The sequence below is a fragment of the Scyliorhinus canicula genome, chromosome 19, assembly GCF_902713615.1.
Source record: "Scyliorhinus canicula chromosome 19, sScyCan1.1, whole genome shotgun sequence".
Taxonomy (NCBI): domain Eukaryota; kingdom Metazoa; phylum Chordata; class Chondrichthyes; order Carcharhiniformes; family Scyliorhinidae; genus Scyliorhinus; species Scyliorhinus canicula.
The window spans coordinates 103,017,126-103,035,672 of NC_052164.1; the positions used below are offsets into that span (position 1 = coordinate 103,017,126).

At 46.5% G+C, this 18,547-nt stretch overlaps 1 protein-coding gene across 6 annotated transcripts in view; it reads left to right on the forward strand.

Annotated features, from left to right (window-relative positions):
* The window catches only part of nectin1b (nectin cell adhesion molecule 1b), a 463,505-nt gene that overhangs the window by 118,822 nt on the left and 326,136 nt on the right, over positions 1–18,547 (forward strand). For all 6 annotated transcript variants that reach the window (XM_038779767.1, XM_038779769.1, XM_038779768.1 and 3 more), the window contains exon 2: positions 10,224–10,574. In XM_038779767.1, coding sequence (XP_038635695.1) covers positions 10,224–10,574 — 351 coding nt within the window. The remainder of the gene's footprint in view (positions 1–10,223; positions 10,575–18,547) is intronic.

The window sequence follows — 18,547 nt, forward strand, 5'->3', positions numbered from 1 at the left end:
TTATCAGCCGTGGCATAGATTATAAGATCAGCGAGGTTGTGTTGGAGCTGTGGTTAGGCCACAGCTGGAGTACTGTGTGCAGTTCTGGTTGTCTCACTAATGGAAGGGTGCGATTGCACTGGAGCAGGGGTGGGAGTCTGGAATGCACTGCCCGGGAGGGTAGTAGAGATGGGAAACTTCACAACCTTTATAATGTATGTGGATGAGCACTTGCAATGTCACATCATTCAAGGCTATGGGCCAAGTGTTGGAAAGTGCGATTAGTGTAGATTTAGTGTAGTTTTGTTGGTGCAGACTCGATGGACCGAAGGGCTTCTTCTGTACTCTGTCTCTATAACATTCAAACAGAGCAAGGGACAATAATAAAAGCAATAGCCATTCAGATAATGGATGGGAGGAGGATGTCAGGCTATGCTAGTTCTCGTCATTGGGAGCTCAGATCCCTCGGCTATTGCAGGAGCAATCATTTCCTACTTGAGCAAATATCTCGCAGTAATCGTGTTTTACTGGGAGCAGGTGTGAGTAATTCCCGTGAAGTCACATTTATTCTCCGGCTGAGATGGAAATTGTGTTTGTAGCAACTTTTCTCAACCTTTTTTCAGTTGAGCATGTCTGTTTCGATGGTTGTTTTATCAGAAGCAATAAGGTGACCAGTAATTAAGGGCAAAATATTAGTCCAAGTTCAGCCAAGAATTTTCACCTAGTCTGGCACGGGGTGGCACAGTGGTTAGCACTGCTGCCTTAGCACCAGGGTCCCAGGTTGAATTCCGGCCTTGGGTCACTGTCTGTGCGGAGTCTGCATGTTCTCCCCGTGTCTGTGTGAGTTTCCTCCGGGTGCTCTGGTTTCCTCCCATAGTCCAAAGACGTGCAGGTTAGGTGGGGTTATGGGAGTAGGGTCAGGAGTGGGCCTGCGTAGGATGCTCTTTCAGAGGATTGGTGCAAACTCGATGGACCAAATGGCCTCCTTCTGCAATGTAGGGATTCTATGGTTCTCTGGCGTACTGAACAAAAAAACAAAGTCGTCAGTTGCTGCCTTTTCTTGACAGACTTTGGGTGGTTTAAGCGATTGGCTGATATTCAATATTCTCAAACCATGTTCTCTTGGAGATGTTAAAGCACCGTGTCCATTGCCCATCTGGTGCAGATACTTCCACCCCAGAAAGCACAGTCTTGCACTATGGAAATGCATGGACCTGACCCATGCACACACGCACATCCACTTCACAGCCACACATTAAGCCTATGTGCCCCCAGGCATGCAACCACATGTCTATCCACTACCCAAATCATGTGTCATATTTGGAAGTCTCTTTCAGAGGTTTTTTTTTTGAAGTGCTGGTTATGTTTATCTCCTCTCATCAGAAATGATTTTCTTTGACAACATAATACAGTTGGAATCAGACGAGTGAAAATTTGCTTTGCTAATGAGTAGATGTTTTCTCTGCTTTCAAGGCCAAAAATGATTCCTATGCTTAGCTACTTCAGATAAATAGGGTTGGATTGGAATGAACATTGTTAGTACCAGAGTGCTGTAGGAGAGCAAAGAGTGGGAGCATTTTGGTGAGTGTGGGGGAGTAGGCGTTGCGTGTGTGTATCCACTTTCTCAAGATGAATAAATCCCCTCCAGGTATTTAGCTATGATACCCCCTTTACTGTCAAAATATTGTGTGCCAGTTTTCTAACGGTCTACTGTTTAATTTGGATGATTTGCTGTAGAGGCAGTGGATTGTAGAACCGGAATTACCCACTCATTTGCAGCCAGAACTAAGGAAGATAGGAGCAAGAGCAGGCCATTCAGCCCATCAAACCTGCTCAGCTGTTCAATTCGATCGTGGCTGATCATCTTCCTCAACACATTAGGCGGAAAAGCAGTGGTATCGTCATAGAATCATAGAATTTACAGTGCAGAAGGAGGCCATTCAGCCCATCGAGTCTGCACCGGCTCTTGGAAAGAGCACCCCACCCAAGGTCAACTCCTCCACCCTATCCCCATAACCCAGTAACCCCACCCAACACTAAGGGCAATTTTGGACACTAAGGGCAATTTATCATGGCCAATCCACCTAACCTGCACATCTTTGGACTGTGGGAGGAAACCGGAGCACCCGGAGGAAACCCACGCACACACGGGGAGGATGTGCAGACTCTGCACAGACAGTGACCCAAGCCCGGAATCGAACCTGGGACCCTGGAGCTGTGAAGCAATTGTGCTAACCACAATGCTACCGTGCTGTCACTAGACTAGTGATCCAGAGGCCCAGGGGAATGCTGTGGGGTTCCGGGTTCCAGTCCCACCAGGACAGTGATCCAGAGGCCCAGGGGAATGCTGTGGGGTCCCGGGTTCCAATCCCACCAGGACAGATGGTGAAATTTGAATTCAGTAACAATCAAAAGTCTAATGATGACCATGAAACTATTGTCGTGGAAAACCTACCTGGTTCACTAATGTCCTTTAGGAAACGAAATCTGCCGTCCTTACTTGGCCTGGCCTATGACTGCAGGGTGTTCTGGTGGGCGGGAAGGAAACTGGGCAGATATTGAGGTACATATTGGCACCAATTATATAAATAGAAAAGGGGATGAGGTCCTGCAAGCAGAATTTAGGGAGCTAGGAAGTAGATTTTTTAAAAACAGGACCCAAGACGGTAAAAATCTCTGGATTACTTCCGGTACCACTGCTCGTGAGTATAGAAATAGGAGGTTAATCCAAATGAATGTGTGGCTGAAGAAATGATGGAGGAGGGAGGGCTTTAGATTTATCAGTGGGGGAGCATTTTGCAGACAGGGATCAGAGGTCCATTCGATTCAAGATTGGTGGAAAAGGACAAGGATGGGCCTGAAATCAAAAGTTCTAAACTGGGTGAAGGCCGAATTTTAATAAGATCAGATATTATTTGGCCAGAGTGGACTGGGGTAAGACACTCTTAGTTAAATCTGTGACAGAACAGCGGGATGGTTTCAAGAAGGACATTGGCGCAGAGCCAACATGTTTCGAACAAGAATAAGGGTGGGAGCAACAAATCCAGTAAACCCTGGATACCGAGGGATTTACAGCATTGGATGAGGAGAAAAGGGGAGACTTGTGACAGATATCGAGGGCTCAAAACAGCGGAAGCTCTGGAGGCATGTAGGATGTGCAAGAGGGAATTTAAAAGGAAAATTAAGAGAGCGGAAAGGGACCTGAAAGGACACTGACGGGTAAAATAAAGGAAAATCCCAAGTTGTTTTACAAGTACATTAAAGTTAAAAGGGTAACTCGGGAAAGTCAGGCCCATTAAGGGTCACAGTGGTAATTTGTGTGTGGAGCCAGAGGATGTCGGTAGGGTTTTAAATGAATACTTTATATTGGTGTTCACTAGTGAAAGGGCCGGTGTGGGTATAGACAACAGGGAGGACTGTGATAAAACTAAAGAAATTAACATAGGCAGAGGAGATTCTAAATGGTCTGGCAGGCTTAAAGAACATAAGAACTAGGAGCAGGAGTAGGCCATCTGGCCCCTCGATCCTGCTCCGCCATTCAATTAGATCATGGCTGATCTTTTGTGGACTCAGCTCCACTTTCCGGCCCGAACACCATAACCCTTAATCCCTTTATTCTTCAAAAAACTATCTATCTTTACCTTAAAAACATGTAATGAAGGAGCCTCAACTGCTTCACTGGGCAAGGAATTCCATAGATTCACAACCCTTTGGGTGAAGAAGTTCCTCCTAAACTCAAGGTCGACAAACCTCCAGCACTGGATAGAATATATCCCAGGCCGTTGAGTCACGCCTGGCCAACCTGTAAACCATAGAATGCCTACAGTGCTGAAGGAGGCCATTTGGCTCATGGAGTCTGTACCAACCCTCCTGAAAGAGCACCCTACCCAGGCCCACACCCCCCACCCTATCCCATGACCCCACCGTACCTCCACATCTACCTTTTGAGGGTAGATTTAACTTTTGTGTTCTTGTTCTAAACTGGCTGGTCTGCATTATTTTGTTGTTCTTCACTCTATCACTTGTTCCTGATTCAGTTCGGAACCCACAAGTGATGAAATAATGGACAATGTGCCATTGTAGTAGTTAGGGGAACTGAAGCAGTCTGTGCCCACAAACAGCAAGAACCGAACTGTGTTCAGGCTTGGGCTGATAAGTGGCAAGAAACATGCACACCATTCACCAGAAACCATTGACCTGAAACGTGACTGGACCAGCCATTAAAACACTATGGCTACACGAACAGGTCAGGGTCTGCGGCAAGTAACTCATTTCCTGACTCTCCAAAGCCTGTCCACCATCAACAAGGCACAAGCCAGGTGTGTGATGGAAAACATTCCACTTGCCTGGATGAGCACAGTTCCAGCAGCACTCAAAAGTTCTGCACCATCCAGAGCAAAGCAGTCCAATAGGTCGGTATTCCACCCACCATCTGGAACATTCACTTCCTCCACCATCAGTGTACATTGGTAGCAGGGTGTACCATTTACAAGACACGGTGCAGCAACTTGCCGAGCCTTCTTCATCAGCGCCATCCAAGCCTGCGTCCTCTACCACCTAGAAGGTCAAAGGGCAGCAGATACATGGGAACACCACCAGCAAGTCCCCCTCCAAGCCGCACACCATCCTGATTTGGAATTATATTGACATTCCAATGCTGTCAATGCCCTTCCTAACAGCACAGTGGGTGTACCTACACCACAAATACAGCGGCATTTAAGGATGACCAGTAAAAGCTGGCCTTTGCCAGCGATACTCATCCCCTGAACGGGTAATAAAAATCTGAGAGAACGATTCCAAAATGATACAAGTACTGATCATCAGAAAAGGACATGACTGACCAATTAGCATCACAGGAGAAAAAGGCGGAAACCCACCTACTGCATGTTGGGTTTATTACAGTCGGGCAGTTTGCCATCTCGATGGCAGCGGAGCTGGGTTTGTCGATGCTTCCGTGTTTTAAAATCTCCTGCTACTAAGACTTTCACAGAAAGTAAGAGGATTCCATTCACAAGATTGCAGGTGAAGGTGACTGAACGCAGATCTGTACATGTGTAGCGTATCTGGCCAGTACCTGCATGTCTGAATTGGCCCTGAAGCACGCACACAAGCTGAAACGGCTCTGGGCCAAGCTGTAAAATTAGTCCAGCCTGCAAAGCCTACCCATTTAACTTCTGGAAAATCGATGTTTTAGTCAGTAATTGGTTTAGTAACTCTTAAGAATTTAGGCCCAGCGCTATGAGGGCCCCCTACTGTGCACTGTAATAAGGAAACACTTGGCATGAAAAGTAATGTATAATTACTTGAAACCATGGAAAAACAGCAACGTAGCTCCAGCAATAAACTAATATTGTTTTATGTGTGCATATGTGTTGATGTGAGCATTTCATTACTGGACTCCAAGGCAGACCGAAGGCTAATTAAAGTGATATACCTGAAGGGATGTGTTGCATATGCACAAGAGGCTTGATTTTTATAGAGTAATTCTGGTTAGTCTGCATGTAGCTCTTGAATTATCTCCTTGGAAGCCTGTCAGCCATTCTGAAGAAGCCACTCTGATACAGGCAGCAGCTGAGGATGATGTCGCCCAGTAGAGTCGCCATAGTCCCAGATGTCGATAGGCTGCCTGAGGACTTACCCCACCTCGGGCGAGGGGCAAGGTTGAGAAGGCGGGGCCTTTGTGAATAACCTCTGCCGGTGTGGGAATTGAACCCACGCTGCTGGCCTCGCCCTGCATCGTGAACCGGTTGTCTAACCAACTGAGCTAAACCGATCTGTATGGAAGGTCATCTGCGGGTTCTCGCAGAAACAGAGTGAATCCTACCACAAAGTTGATAATCTTCATTAAGCAGGGTCAGCTGTGTAGAGTGATTGGTGACGTGTTGGGTGCACTTGATGTATTGTTGGATGAATACATATTCAGTGATTAGTAATCTGCAGCTGAATTGATTCAAATGAGGTTGTTTCAATCACGTGGACAATCAGTAGGAAAGAGTTATTTTTGTGTTTCTGGTCCTTGGTGGCTTTTTTCAGCCTGGTTGAGAGGGAGCGTCACTGCAGCAGTGTTGCAGGAACCTATTCTAAACGTATTTGCTCACTTCCTGGAATGGAAGTTAATCCCCAGGCCAGAACACGATGCTATATGTAAAACCGCACTTGTATTGTTTGAAAGACAGGTTTTTCAGGCGAATTGCTGAAATAGAGATGCACACTGTTTCTTACACTGGTGTTATCTGCAGCTGTATTTCACTTCCATTTCAGTAATGTGTCTCACACTCTATCCCATATCCATGCCCCTCAAACATGTTATTCAGAGCTGTGCCTAACATTTTATAAAATGAATTAGGTGGTGCATTGCTGCCTCACCTGGCCAGGGACCCAGGTTCAATTCCGGCCTTGGGTGTGTGGAGTTTGCCCTTTCTCACTGTGCCTACGTGGGTTGCCCATGATAAAATTGGCTCTTGGTGTCCAGGGCTGCAGGTTAGATGGGGTTACGGGGATAGCACAGGGGGAGTGGGCCGAGGTAGTGTGTTCCTTCAGAGGGTCGGTTCAGACTCAATGGGCCCATATTCCTCCTGCACTGTAGGGATTCTATAGATTACCTGATAATGGCAAATGCCTTGCTGGGTGACACTCGGTGAGAAGGTTTCTGGCTTTAAGCCCTGTTCAATGAATTGAACACACCATGCAGGTTGAGACATTAACGCGGTATTGAAGTGCTATCCAAGATGCGGTCCTTTGATTGAAAGGAGGGGTTCAGATTTTTGGGACATTGGAACCGGTTCTGGGGGCGGTGGGACCATTACAAACCGGATGGTCTACACCTGGGCAGGACTGGAACCAATGTCCTAGGGGGTGCTTTTGCTAACACTGTTGGGGAGGTTTTAAACTAATGTGGCAGGGGGATGGGAACCAGATTAGGAAGTTAGAGGTCAGTAAAGAAGCAGCAACTAAAGTCAGTAAGATACGAGACAATAAACTCAATGTGACTAAGGGGAAGAGTAGACAGGGAAGAGATGATGAACGCAAAGGTGGTCTGAGGTGCATTTGTTTTAATGCGAGAAGTGTAGCAGGTAAGGCTTGGATCAGTACCTGGGAATATGATGCTATTGGTATTACTGAGACTTGGTTAAGGGAAGGGCAGGACTGGCAACTGAATATTCCAGGGTATAGATGCTTCAGGAGGGATAGAGAGGGAGGTAGAAGGGGTGGAGGAGTTGCATTACTCGTCAGAGATGATATCACAGCTGTGATTAAGGAGGGCATGATGGAGGATTCGAGCACTGAGGCAATATGGGTGGAGCTGAGAAATAGGAAGGGTGCAGTAACATTGTTGGGACTTTACTACAGGCCTCCCAAAAGCGAGCATGAAGTAGAGGTACAAATATGCGGACAGATTATAGAAAAATGTAGGAGCAATAGGGTGGTTGTGATGGGAGATTTTAACTTCCCCAACATTGAATGGGATTCGTGTAGTGTTGGAGGCGTAGATGGAGCAGAGTTTGTAAGGAGCATCCAGGAGAGTTTTTTACAGCAGTATGTAAATAGTCCAACTCGGGAAGGGGCCATACTGGACCTGGTATTGGGGAATGATCCCGGCCAGGTGGTTGATGTTTCAGTCGGTGATTACTTTGGGAATAGCGATCACAATTCCGTAAGTTTTAGAATACTCATGGACAAGGACAAGAGTGGTCCGAAAGGAAGAGTGCTAAATTGGGGAAAGGCAGAGTATAACAAAATTCGGCAGGAGCTAAGGAATGTGGATTGGAAGCAGCTGTTTAAGGGTAAATCCACATTTGAAATATGGAAGTCTTTTAAGGAAAGGTTGATTAGAGTGCAGGACAGACATGTTCCTGTGAAAATGAAAGATAGAAATGGCAAGATTAGGGAACCCTGGATGACGGGTGAAATTGTGAGACTAGCTAAGATGAAAAAGGAAGCATACATAGGATTGAGGCAACTCAAAACTGATGAAGCTTTGGAGGAATATCGGGAAAGTAGGACGAATCTCAAACACGCAATAAAGAGGGCTAAAAGGGGTCATGAAATATCTTTGGCTAACAGGGTTAAGGAAAATCCCAAAGCATTTTATTCGTATGTAAGGAGCAAGAGGGTAACTAGAGAAAGGATTGGCCCACTTAAAGACAAAAGAGGGAATTTATGCATGGACTCAGAGGAAATGGGTGAGATTCTTAATGAGTACTTTGCATCGGTATTCACAAAGGAGAGGGACAAGACGGATGTTGAGGCTAGGGATGGATGTTTAAATACTCTCGGTCAAGTTGTCATACGGAAGGGGGACGTTTTGGGTATTCTAAAAGACATTAAGGTGGACAAGTCCCCAGGACCAGATGGGATCTATCCCAGGTTACTGAGGGAAGCGAGTGTCAAAATAGCTGGGGCCTTAACAGATATCTTTGCAGCATCCTTGAGCACGGGTGAGGTCCCGGAGGACTGGAGAATTGCTAATGTTGTCCCTTTGTTTAAGAAGGGTAGCAGGGATAATCAAGGGAATTATAGACCTGTGAGTTTGACGTCAGTGGTAGGCAAACTGTTGGAGAAGATACTGAGGGATAGGATCTATTCACATCTAGAAGAAAATAGACTTATCAGTGATAGGAGGCATGGTTTTGTGCAGGGAAGGTCATGTCTTACAAACCTAATAGAATTTTTTGAGGAAGTGACAAAGTTAATTGATGAGGGAAGGGCTGTAGATGTCGTATACATGGACTTTAGTAAGGCGTTTGATAAGGTTTCCCATAGCAGGTTGATGGAAAAAGTGAAGTCGTATGGGGTTCAGGGTGTACTAGCTAGATGGATAAAGAACTGGCTGGGCAACAGGAGACAGAAAGTAGTAGTGGAAGGGAGTGTCTTAAAATGGAGAAGGGTGACTAGTGGTGTTCCACAGGGATCCGTGCTCGGACCACTGTTGTTTGTGATCTACATAAATGACCTGGAGGAAGGTATAGGTGGTCTGATTAGCAAGTTTGCAGATGATACTAAGATTGGTGGAGTTGCAGATAGCGAGGAGGACTGTCAGAGAATAAAACAAAATATAGATTGGAGAGTTGGGCAGAGAAATGGCAGATGGAGTTCAATCCAGGCAAATGCGAGGTGATGCATTTTGGAAGATCAAATTCAAGAGCGGACTATATGGTCAATGGAAGGGTCTTGGGGAAAATTGATGTGCAGAGAGATCTGGGAGTTCAGGTCCATTGTACCCTGAAGGTGGCAATGCAGGTTGATAGAGTGGTCAAGAAGGCATACAGCATGCTTGCCTTCATCGGACGGGGTATTGAGTACAAGAGTTGGCAGGTCATGTTACAGTTGTATAGGACTTTGGTTCGGCCACATTTGGAATACTGCGTGCAGTTCTGGTCACCACATTACCAGAGGATGTGGATGCCTTGGAGAGGGTGCAGAGGAGGTTCACCAGGATGTTGCCTGATATGGAGGGTGCTAGCTATGAAGAAAGGTTGAGTAGATTAGGATTGTTTTCGTTGGAAAGACGGAGGTTATGGGGGGACCTGATTGAGGTCTACAAAATTATGAGAGGTATGGACAGGGTGGACAGCAACAAGCTTTTCCCAAGAGTGGGGGTGTCAGTTACAAGGGGTCACGATTTCAAGGTGAGAGGGGGAAAGTTTAAGGGAGATGTGCGTGGAAAGTTTTTTACGCAGAGGGTGGTGGGTGCCTGGAACGATTTACCAGCGGAGGTGGTGGAGGCGGGCACGATAGCATCATTTATAGAAGCATCTAGACAGGTATATGAATGGGCGGGAACAGAGGGAAGTAGACCTTGGAAAATAGGAGACAGGTTTAGATAAAGGATCTGGATCGGCGCAGGCTGGGAGGGCCGAAGGGCCTGTTCCTGTGCTGTAATTTTCTTTGTTCTTTGAAACTATGCCTGTAGCACTCTTGAAGAGTTGCTGCCAAGTTTCTCCAGTGCCCTGGCCAACATTCATCCCTCAACGAACCCCACCAAAAACAGAACACTTGAGCCTTTGTTTCTAATGGTGGGATTTGCTTGTGATTAAAGCTGATTATCTCCATAACAACGGTGACTATTTAATGACACAACGTTGGCTGTGAAACACTTCAGTGCATCCTGGGAATGTGAAAGATGATAAATTGGATGCGAGGTTTTTCTTTTAAATGTGCTGTGATGGTTTGAGCAAAAATAAATGTGCAATATGTTTGACCATATATTCGACTTGATTTCTAATCAGAATATGTTGTTGTAGTTTTTCAGGCTCAGACAGTGACTGTGGATGACAGCGTATCTGGATTTATTGGAAATGATGTGATTTTGCGTTGCACGTTCACAAACAACAATCCAAACATCAAAATCACTCAGGTGACGTGGCAAAAGGCAACCAATGGGTCGAAGCAAAACATTGCCATTTTTCATCCCTCGATGGGGGTCTCTGTCTTGCCTCCATACAAAGCAAGGGTGTCTTTCAAGAAGCCATCTCTCGATGATGCCACCATCAAGCTGTCCAGCTTAGAGTTGTTGGATGAAGGTGTGTACATCTGTGAATTCGCAACCTTTCCGACTGGAAACCGAGAGAGCCAGGTTAACCTCACCGTCTTTGGTAAGTGCTCGTGTAAATCAGATTGACAGTAATATAATGATCCAACCTATGAGTAATATGTGCATGCAACTTACAGGTATGTTACTGTCCTAGCAGTCCAAAAGCCTTCAATGTTCCCGAGATGGAGTTGAAATCCCACCCTGCTTGTTTTTTTGAGAACTTCAATTCAGCTGGAATCAGTAAAAGTGAGCATGAAGTTCTCTGGTGTAAACAAAACCCAAAATGTTCACGCATGTCCTTTAAATAAGAGAACCTGCTGCCCTTACAAGGCCAGAGTGGCCCCAGTCCTGTGCCAATGTGGTTGTCTCTTAACTGCTCTCCGATGCCAAAATCTCAAAGGCGAGTATTGCTTCTGATCAAAAGCTGCATGAACACTGAGACCCACTCTTAACTGCATTGGGTCAACTGAAAAACCGGTAGTACTTGATCTGACTTTGCAACAGAAGCAACCAAATGTGTTCTTCAACTCATTGATTCACGGAGTTGGTCCTTTCGAGATCACCGTCACGGTGTAGCATTGTTTTAGTCGGCTTGGAGTTCTGACGATGAAATGTGAAAATAATCACTTGGTCGTACAGGGCTTGGGTATTACTCAAAGAAAAGCCACACTGTTGAAGCTTTCATCTTCCACTGGTCAGTGCAGGCGCAAGAATGTCAGATTTCAAAGGGAGTAACGATCTTTTAACTGCATGGAAAGAGGGTTGACTGGTTGGCAATTTGGCTTTGGTCAAGGCATTGCCGTGGCGAATACACCAGGAAACCATTACCCCAACGTTTTTGTTCAATTCAAAAGTCGCGGTGCCTGGACAAGTGCCTTGTGCCTCCATGGCAACAAGAATCAATAAGAATTGACTTGCCAAACAATCAACATCTTTTCTTAGTGATTCCTTTGAAATTTGGTATTCTTGAGTCTGCCCTGATGAGTTCAAGGCAAAAAGCTTTGACAACATGACTCCCTCCACCCACCTTTTTTTGTATTGTGAAAATGCTGCTATTTGGAGCTAGATTTAATAATGAGTTGTGTGCAGTGACCTGTGCTGCATTCAGTGACTCGCAATGAATACAGGGCCTGAGCACTGAGATATAGATCGTTTATGGTTTGTTGGATTTATGCACAATTAGGCATTCGATAACTGTTTAATGTTTAATTGTCTCCCATTCACATAAAATAAGGCAGTCCCAGGTCATTTCACCCACACTCCAATAATCCAGGGTGGAAACGTCTGTAATAATAACAAAACGTTCTGAACTCCCAGCTGATTGGGCAGTATCAATGGAGAGAAACAAAGAGAGAAGTCTTACAACACCAGGTTAAAGTCCAACAGGTTTGTTTCAAACACTAGCTTTCGAAGCACTGCTCCTTTAAGGGCAGCACGGTAGCGTAGTGGTTAGCACAGTTGCTTCACAGCTCCAGGGTCCCAGGTTCGATTCCCGGCTTGGGTCACTGTCTGTGCGGAGTTTGCACATTCTCCCCGTGTGGGCGTGGGTTTCCTCCGGGTGCTCCGGTTTCCTCCCACAGTCTAAAGATGCGCGGGTTAGGTGGATTGGCCGTGCTAAATTGCCTTTAGTGTCCAAAAAGGTTAAGTGGGGGTTACTGGGGTAGGGTAGATACGTGGGCTTGAGTAGGGTGCTCTTTGTAAGGGCCGGTGCAGAGTCGATGGGCCGATTGGCCTCCTTCTGCAATGTAAATTCTATGATCTAAATTCTATGATCTATGAAAGCTAGTGTTTGAAACAAACCTGTTGGACCTTAACCTGGTGTTGTAAGACTTCTCACTGTGCTCGCCCCAGTCCAACGCCGGCATCTCCAGATCAAGAGAAACAAAGTTAGAGGTGACATTTCATCAGGACTCTTACTTTTGTAAAGAAGTTTCCAAAACCGGAGCATGCTGATCATTGTTACACCTGTAACCATGGCAGCAATGAATCAGAACATTGATATTGACGAATTAGGGCAGTGCAAGTGGATTGCACTGTGCAGTCACAGCACCAGGGTCCCAGGTTCGATTCGCCGCTGGTTCACTGTGCAGAGTCTGCACGTTCTCCCCGTGTCTGCGTGGGTTTCCTCCGGGTGCTCCGCTTTCCTCCCACAGTCCAAAGACGTGCAGGTTACGTGGATTGGCCATGCTAAATTGCCCTTCGTGACCAAAAGGTTGAGGAGGGGCCATTGGGTTACGGGGATAGAGTGGATGTGAGGGCTTAAGTGGGTCGGTGCACACTCGATGGGCGGAATGGCCTCCGTCTGCACTGCATGTTCTATGTTCTAATAACTGGCAAGGATATCCACATTGATAGTTACCTGATTGTATCTCTGTATTAATCAGAGAGCTGTGTTAAGTAACTACAATCTTACTAAAGTTTGCTATTGTTTTTTAACTGACCAAGTAGACTTTTCTGAGGTGTCAGTTATGGATCTGTGGGTAGCACACCCCCCTCTTGAGTTAAAAGGTTGAGCGTTCAAGCCCCACTCCAGGACTTGAACACAGCAATCAAAACTTACTCCGGGGAAGTACTGATGCTGCTATTCTGGTCCATATTTATTCCTCAGCCAATATCACAAAGCAGATTATTTAGTCTTTATCGCACTGCTGTTTGTGGGAGCTTGCTGTGTAAAAAATGGCTGCCACATTTACTAATAAGTGACTACACAAGGGTGCTTCATTGGCCGTAAGTTACTTCAAGGTGCCCAATTACCCTGGAAACAGCCGTATAAATGCAAATCTTTCTTTTGCGAATTATTGAAAATGTTATGATGCTATCCCTGAATTACCAGTGCACAACAGTTAACCAACGCAGTGAGTGCATTACCCTACCATTTGACATTATTTCCTCATCTCACTTTCCCACACAGCTGTAAGCTTGTTCTGCAGCTGTTAGCCCTACACCTACAGCCATTGTTAGTGACCATTGGCAATCTGGCTCATGGAGGAGTTCCTCCATCAGTAGATCCTTCACAAATTCACCATGCAATGCATGAGAGAAGAAATCTGCCCAGTAACCTATCGCTGTGTGGGCTGGAACTGTACTGAGTCCCACATTAATCCTTTGTGGGTGACACGGTAGCACGGTGGTTAGCACTGTTGCTTCACAGCGCCAGGGACCTGGATTCAATTTCCGGCTTGGGTCACTGTGCGGAGTCTGCACGTTCTCCCCGTGTCTGCGTGGGTTTCCTCCGGGTGCTCCGGTTTCCTCCCCCAGTCCAAAGATGTGCAGGTTAGCTGGATTGGCCATGATGAATTGCCCTGAGTGTCCAAAAAAAGGTTAGGTGTGGTTGCTGGGTTACGGGGATAGGGTGGAAGTGAGGGCTTAAGTAGGGCACTCTTTCCAAGAGCCGGTGCAGACTCGATGGGCCGTATGGCCTCCTTCTGCCCTGTGAATTCTATGATCCTATGTAATGGCGTAACCTTCCCTTCCGCAGGGTCTTCAGTGCTAAAATATTAACACCGAGTAACAGTGCAGTTCCAGTGTAAGTGAGCAAAGTCGCCATAGTCCCTGATGACCATAGGTTGTCTTCCCCTTTGAGGGGGAGAGCTGACTAGTAGCAAATGTTTTAAAAATAAATTCAGAGTACCCGATTATTTTTTTTCCAATTAAGGGGCAATTTAGCTTGGCCAGTCCACCTAACCTGCACATCTTTTGGGTTGTGGGGGCAAGACCCACGCAGACACGGGGAGAATGTGCCAACTCCACACGGACAGTGACCCGGAACCGGGATCGAACCTGGGGCCTCAGCGCCGTAGGCAGCAGTGATAACCACTGTGCCACCGTGCCACCCTGACTGGTGGTAATTTAACCTGATGAGGATTGCCACACCTTGGGCGAGGGGCAAGGTTGAGATTGGGGGGAGGGGGTTTAATGAATAACCTCAGCCGGTACAGGAATTGAACCATCGCTGTTGGCTGCGCTAACACTAGAGTGGTTTGGGAGATGACCTCTATCCTCATCTACTTCCTCCAAGATATCTGAATCCAGTGCTTCATAAAATTGTGTATCTTCATTTCCGATCTCTTGGTGAATGTACAATCTAAAATTCTCATCATCAGGACTGGTTTGCCGGTGACACAGACTGCAGGCTAAGATTGCACCATTAGTGTTGCCTCCTCCTGCATTATGATTGATTGTGCTGTGTTTGGATGTCAGTTCAGATTATTACAGATGGTTGCTGTCTCTCTCCATCTCTCTTGTCATTCCCCCCACCCCCAGTGCCTCTCTGTCTTTAACGTGTGTGTGTGTCTCTCTCTCTCTCTCTCTCCAGTGAGAGAATTGCTTTTTTGTGCTTTACGGTCGTTTCATTTGCTGATGTTCGATTGTTTACATGATACTGAACTGCTGATGGGAATGTGGAAATGTAAATTTTAATGTTAGGTTTCCATTCCCTCTTTTCAGAGAGGAGTATTATTATCTTGGCAGTTTAAACTGCAGTTGTGCAAATTTCTTGATCAATTTGCATTGTCTGTGCGTGGTGCAAATTGCAAACTGATGGAGGGAGTGGGCGAAATGAGAGTTTCCAATAGAAATCGCTGACTGGTCACAGCAAAGGCTCTGGCAACATTATTTTAGACACAATGGCCATTGTCTAACCAAATATACCACATTTTTATTCCGAATTCATTTGTGTTGATCATTGACATTTTTTTAAAATTTAAAGTACCCAATTTATTTTTATTTTTTTACAATTAAGGGACAATTTTTTTATATATAATCTTTATTGTCACAAGTAGGCTTACATTAATACTGCAACAAAGTCACTGTGAATTTGGGGCAGCACGGTAGCATGGTGGTTAGCATAAATGCTTCACAGCTCCAGGGTCCCAGGTTCGGTTCACTGTCTGTGCGGAGTCTGCACGTCCTCCCCGTGTGTGCGTGGGTTTCCTCCGGGTGCTCCGGTTTCCTCCCACAGTCCAAAGATGTGCGGGTTAGGTGGATTGGCCAGGCTAAATTGCCCGTAGTGTCCTAAAAAGTAAGGTTAAAAGGGGGGGGGGGTTGTTGGGTTACGGGTATAGGGTGGATACGTGGGTTTGAGTAGGGTGATCATTGCTCGGCACAACATTGAGGGCCGAAGGGCCTGTTCTGTGCTGTACTGTTCTATATTCTAATTTAGCGTGGCCAATCCACCTAGCCTGCACATCTTTGTGTTGTGGGGGTGAGACCCACTCAGTCACGGGGAGAATGTGCAAACTCCACACGGACAGTTACCCAGGGCCGGGATCGAACCCGAGTCCTCGGCGCCGTGAGGCAGCAGTGCTAACCGCTGCGCCACCGTGCCACCCCACTGACCAGTTCAAGTGGAACGTCATGTGCACTGCACCGCATTGTACATTCAGATTCCTGAAGTGCCTCTGGTCCGTGACATTATCCAGGTTACTGTCTTTTTACAGTAAGCCAATTAGGTTAAAAAAAATAGAGGACCTGAGTCCATGTTTTGTATTGGTGAATGTGTCGGGCTGGGTGGAGCTGAAAGATCTGTCTGTGTCTGAGTGACGCCTGTGTATCAGCGAAGTTGCCCAGTCAGAGTAAGAAGCATTATATAGGGTGACTTCACATGGACTGACGTGTGTACACTGGCTAAGCACGCTGGCTTTTGCTAGAGCTCAGGACATTGCCCCACAGTTCCAATTTAAGAGCAAGCTGAGTGCCCAGTGTGCACACCCCTCTGCGGTGTTGACAAAACATGTCGCATCTGGTGCAGGTTCTGTGAATGGTGGGAATGCATTTACAGCAGTGCTTCAGTCAAGAGCACCTTTTAAATACAAAAAAAAGGCTTGCATTTCGATAGCGCCTTTCAGAACCACCAGACAGTTCAAAGCACTTTGCAACCAATGAAGTAATGTTGAAGTGCAGACACGGTTGGAATGTAAAAAACATGCCAGCCAATGGGGGCACAGCAAGATTCCACAAACTGATGTGATGATGTTCAATAATCTGCTTCAGTGATGTTGACTGAGGATAAATATTGGCAAGGATGCCGGGAGGAAAGCCTTCCTCTGCCTTGGGATAGCGCCACGGGATCTTGTGCATTCAGCCACCCTGTACTGCACGGGAGTGTCGGTGTTGATGGTTCTGCCAGAACCCAGAACCTTGTGACTCTGGCGGCGAGGGTGCTTTGAACTGCTCCAGAGTACCACCTGAATTTGGCTTGCAAATCCTCATGTAATGAAAATACTTCCATACAGTTCATTATAGATACAGTACCTGAATGTTTTGCTGTGTACAGATGGTCCCGTTTTGTGTTGTGCAGTCTAAATGTTCAAAAGTCATCTGTATAACTGTAGCTGCCAAGTGAAAAGCAGCAGCATGTCTGTATCACTCCCTGATTGAGGCCTTGTAGTAGAAAACAGCATCTGACATTCACCAAAATAAGGATACACGTCCCCTCTTGGTTGAAGCACAGCAGCAAATCATCTCCGCGGTGTGGCTAAGAACAAAACACGGATAATCCACGCAAGAGTGCATCCTGACATCCATTCACAGTCAGAGGCTGGAAGCACATTTAGTCTTTCATTAGGAAACTGGTAGCCATAAATCATTTGTTTTGCATGACAATGCGATGGGATGGATTGGGGTTGAGCCACTTGGCCTCCCAGCTCTTCATTTTGTGCTGTGCATGCAGATCAGCTCTTGGAAATTGTTTCATTTGTATTGAATCAAAAATGGCAAAAAAACGTGATTCCTGTCCCAACCTTGCAGTTTTGATCCTGTTAATGGAATCCAGTCGTTAGTTTATCACCGTGACTGAGATCAATATGGGAGGGTTGCTGCTTTTTAAAAATTCATTCATGGACCGTATTTATTGCCGTTTGAGCAGGTGGCAGTGAGCTGCTGCTTTCAACTGGATTGCCAGACCATTTGCTCCAAAACGAAAGGTAGAATTTGCCAGTGATTATTTAGACCACAGCACCTACAAATCTGGTCTTACTAAAACAGAATCGTTCTATTTTGGGTAAAGGTAACAAACAATTGCCTGAGGTGGGTTTTGGGCCCTATTGCAAATGCGAATATGGAATCTAATGCTGATTAGAGGCCGAGTGTGCAGGATTAGTTTGCCAAGGTTCTCGGGTCACCTGTTTCCTAACTGGTGGTCCTTAATGGCATCATCGCAGCCTCAACCAACGAAGTAAGATTTTTAAATATGTTTGCCCGAATGTAGAGCTTACTTCTCCTGCACGGCCAATCCACCCGCATATTTTTGGACTGTGGGAGGAAATCTCGAGAGGCCTTGTGAGTCACCACGATCTGGATGTCGGCCGCAATGGGCAGGACCCAGAGTTACGTGAGCTTAAAAACCGGATCTAAGCGGCCCCCCCTGGGTCGACCAGCCTTGCCGAGGGGACCCCAGCCAGGTGCCATTTAGCGCTGGTCCCCACAAACTGGAACCAGGCGGACGGCACTTGGAGAGTCTCCCAGGAGATTAGAGACCCCCTGGGTGGTGGCTTGTATCTTGTCAAGGTGGTATCCTGGCACCCCTGATGGGTGCCCAGGTGAAACGTTTCTCCTGCTGAGATTGGTTCTGGGGATGCCGTGTGAGGTGAGGTGTGGTGTGGGGGACTAGAGGACCGAACCCCCCCCCCCCCCCCCCCCCAAACAGATGAGTTGGGGCATTGGGGGGTCCAAGAGGTCTGAGCTCCTCGATGGACGGAATGTGGCGGTGTGTTCCCTGTTGAGGCCTGAAAACCTCCCAGAATGCCAGTAGATAACAGGGTGGCTCCTGGCGCTTGTAGCGCCGGGAATGACCTCTCTAATCCTGACTTATTTTTGCTCCGATGGTGCCCAATGTATTTTCAGCTTGGAGAGATTAAGTCATTGTGGGATGGAGCTCAGAGGCAATGGGTTTGCCGAAGCTTTGAGAGAGGGGGGAACTGAATCCTGATCTGCCTGACTCGATGAGTCCACAATTCTTTCCAGTGGATAGTTTAAAAATGGAATAAGAATATAAAAGCAGAGCAGTCTCGTCTGAGGACAAGGAAGATGCTGAAA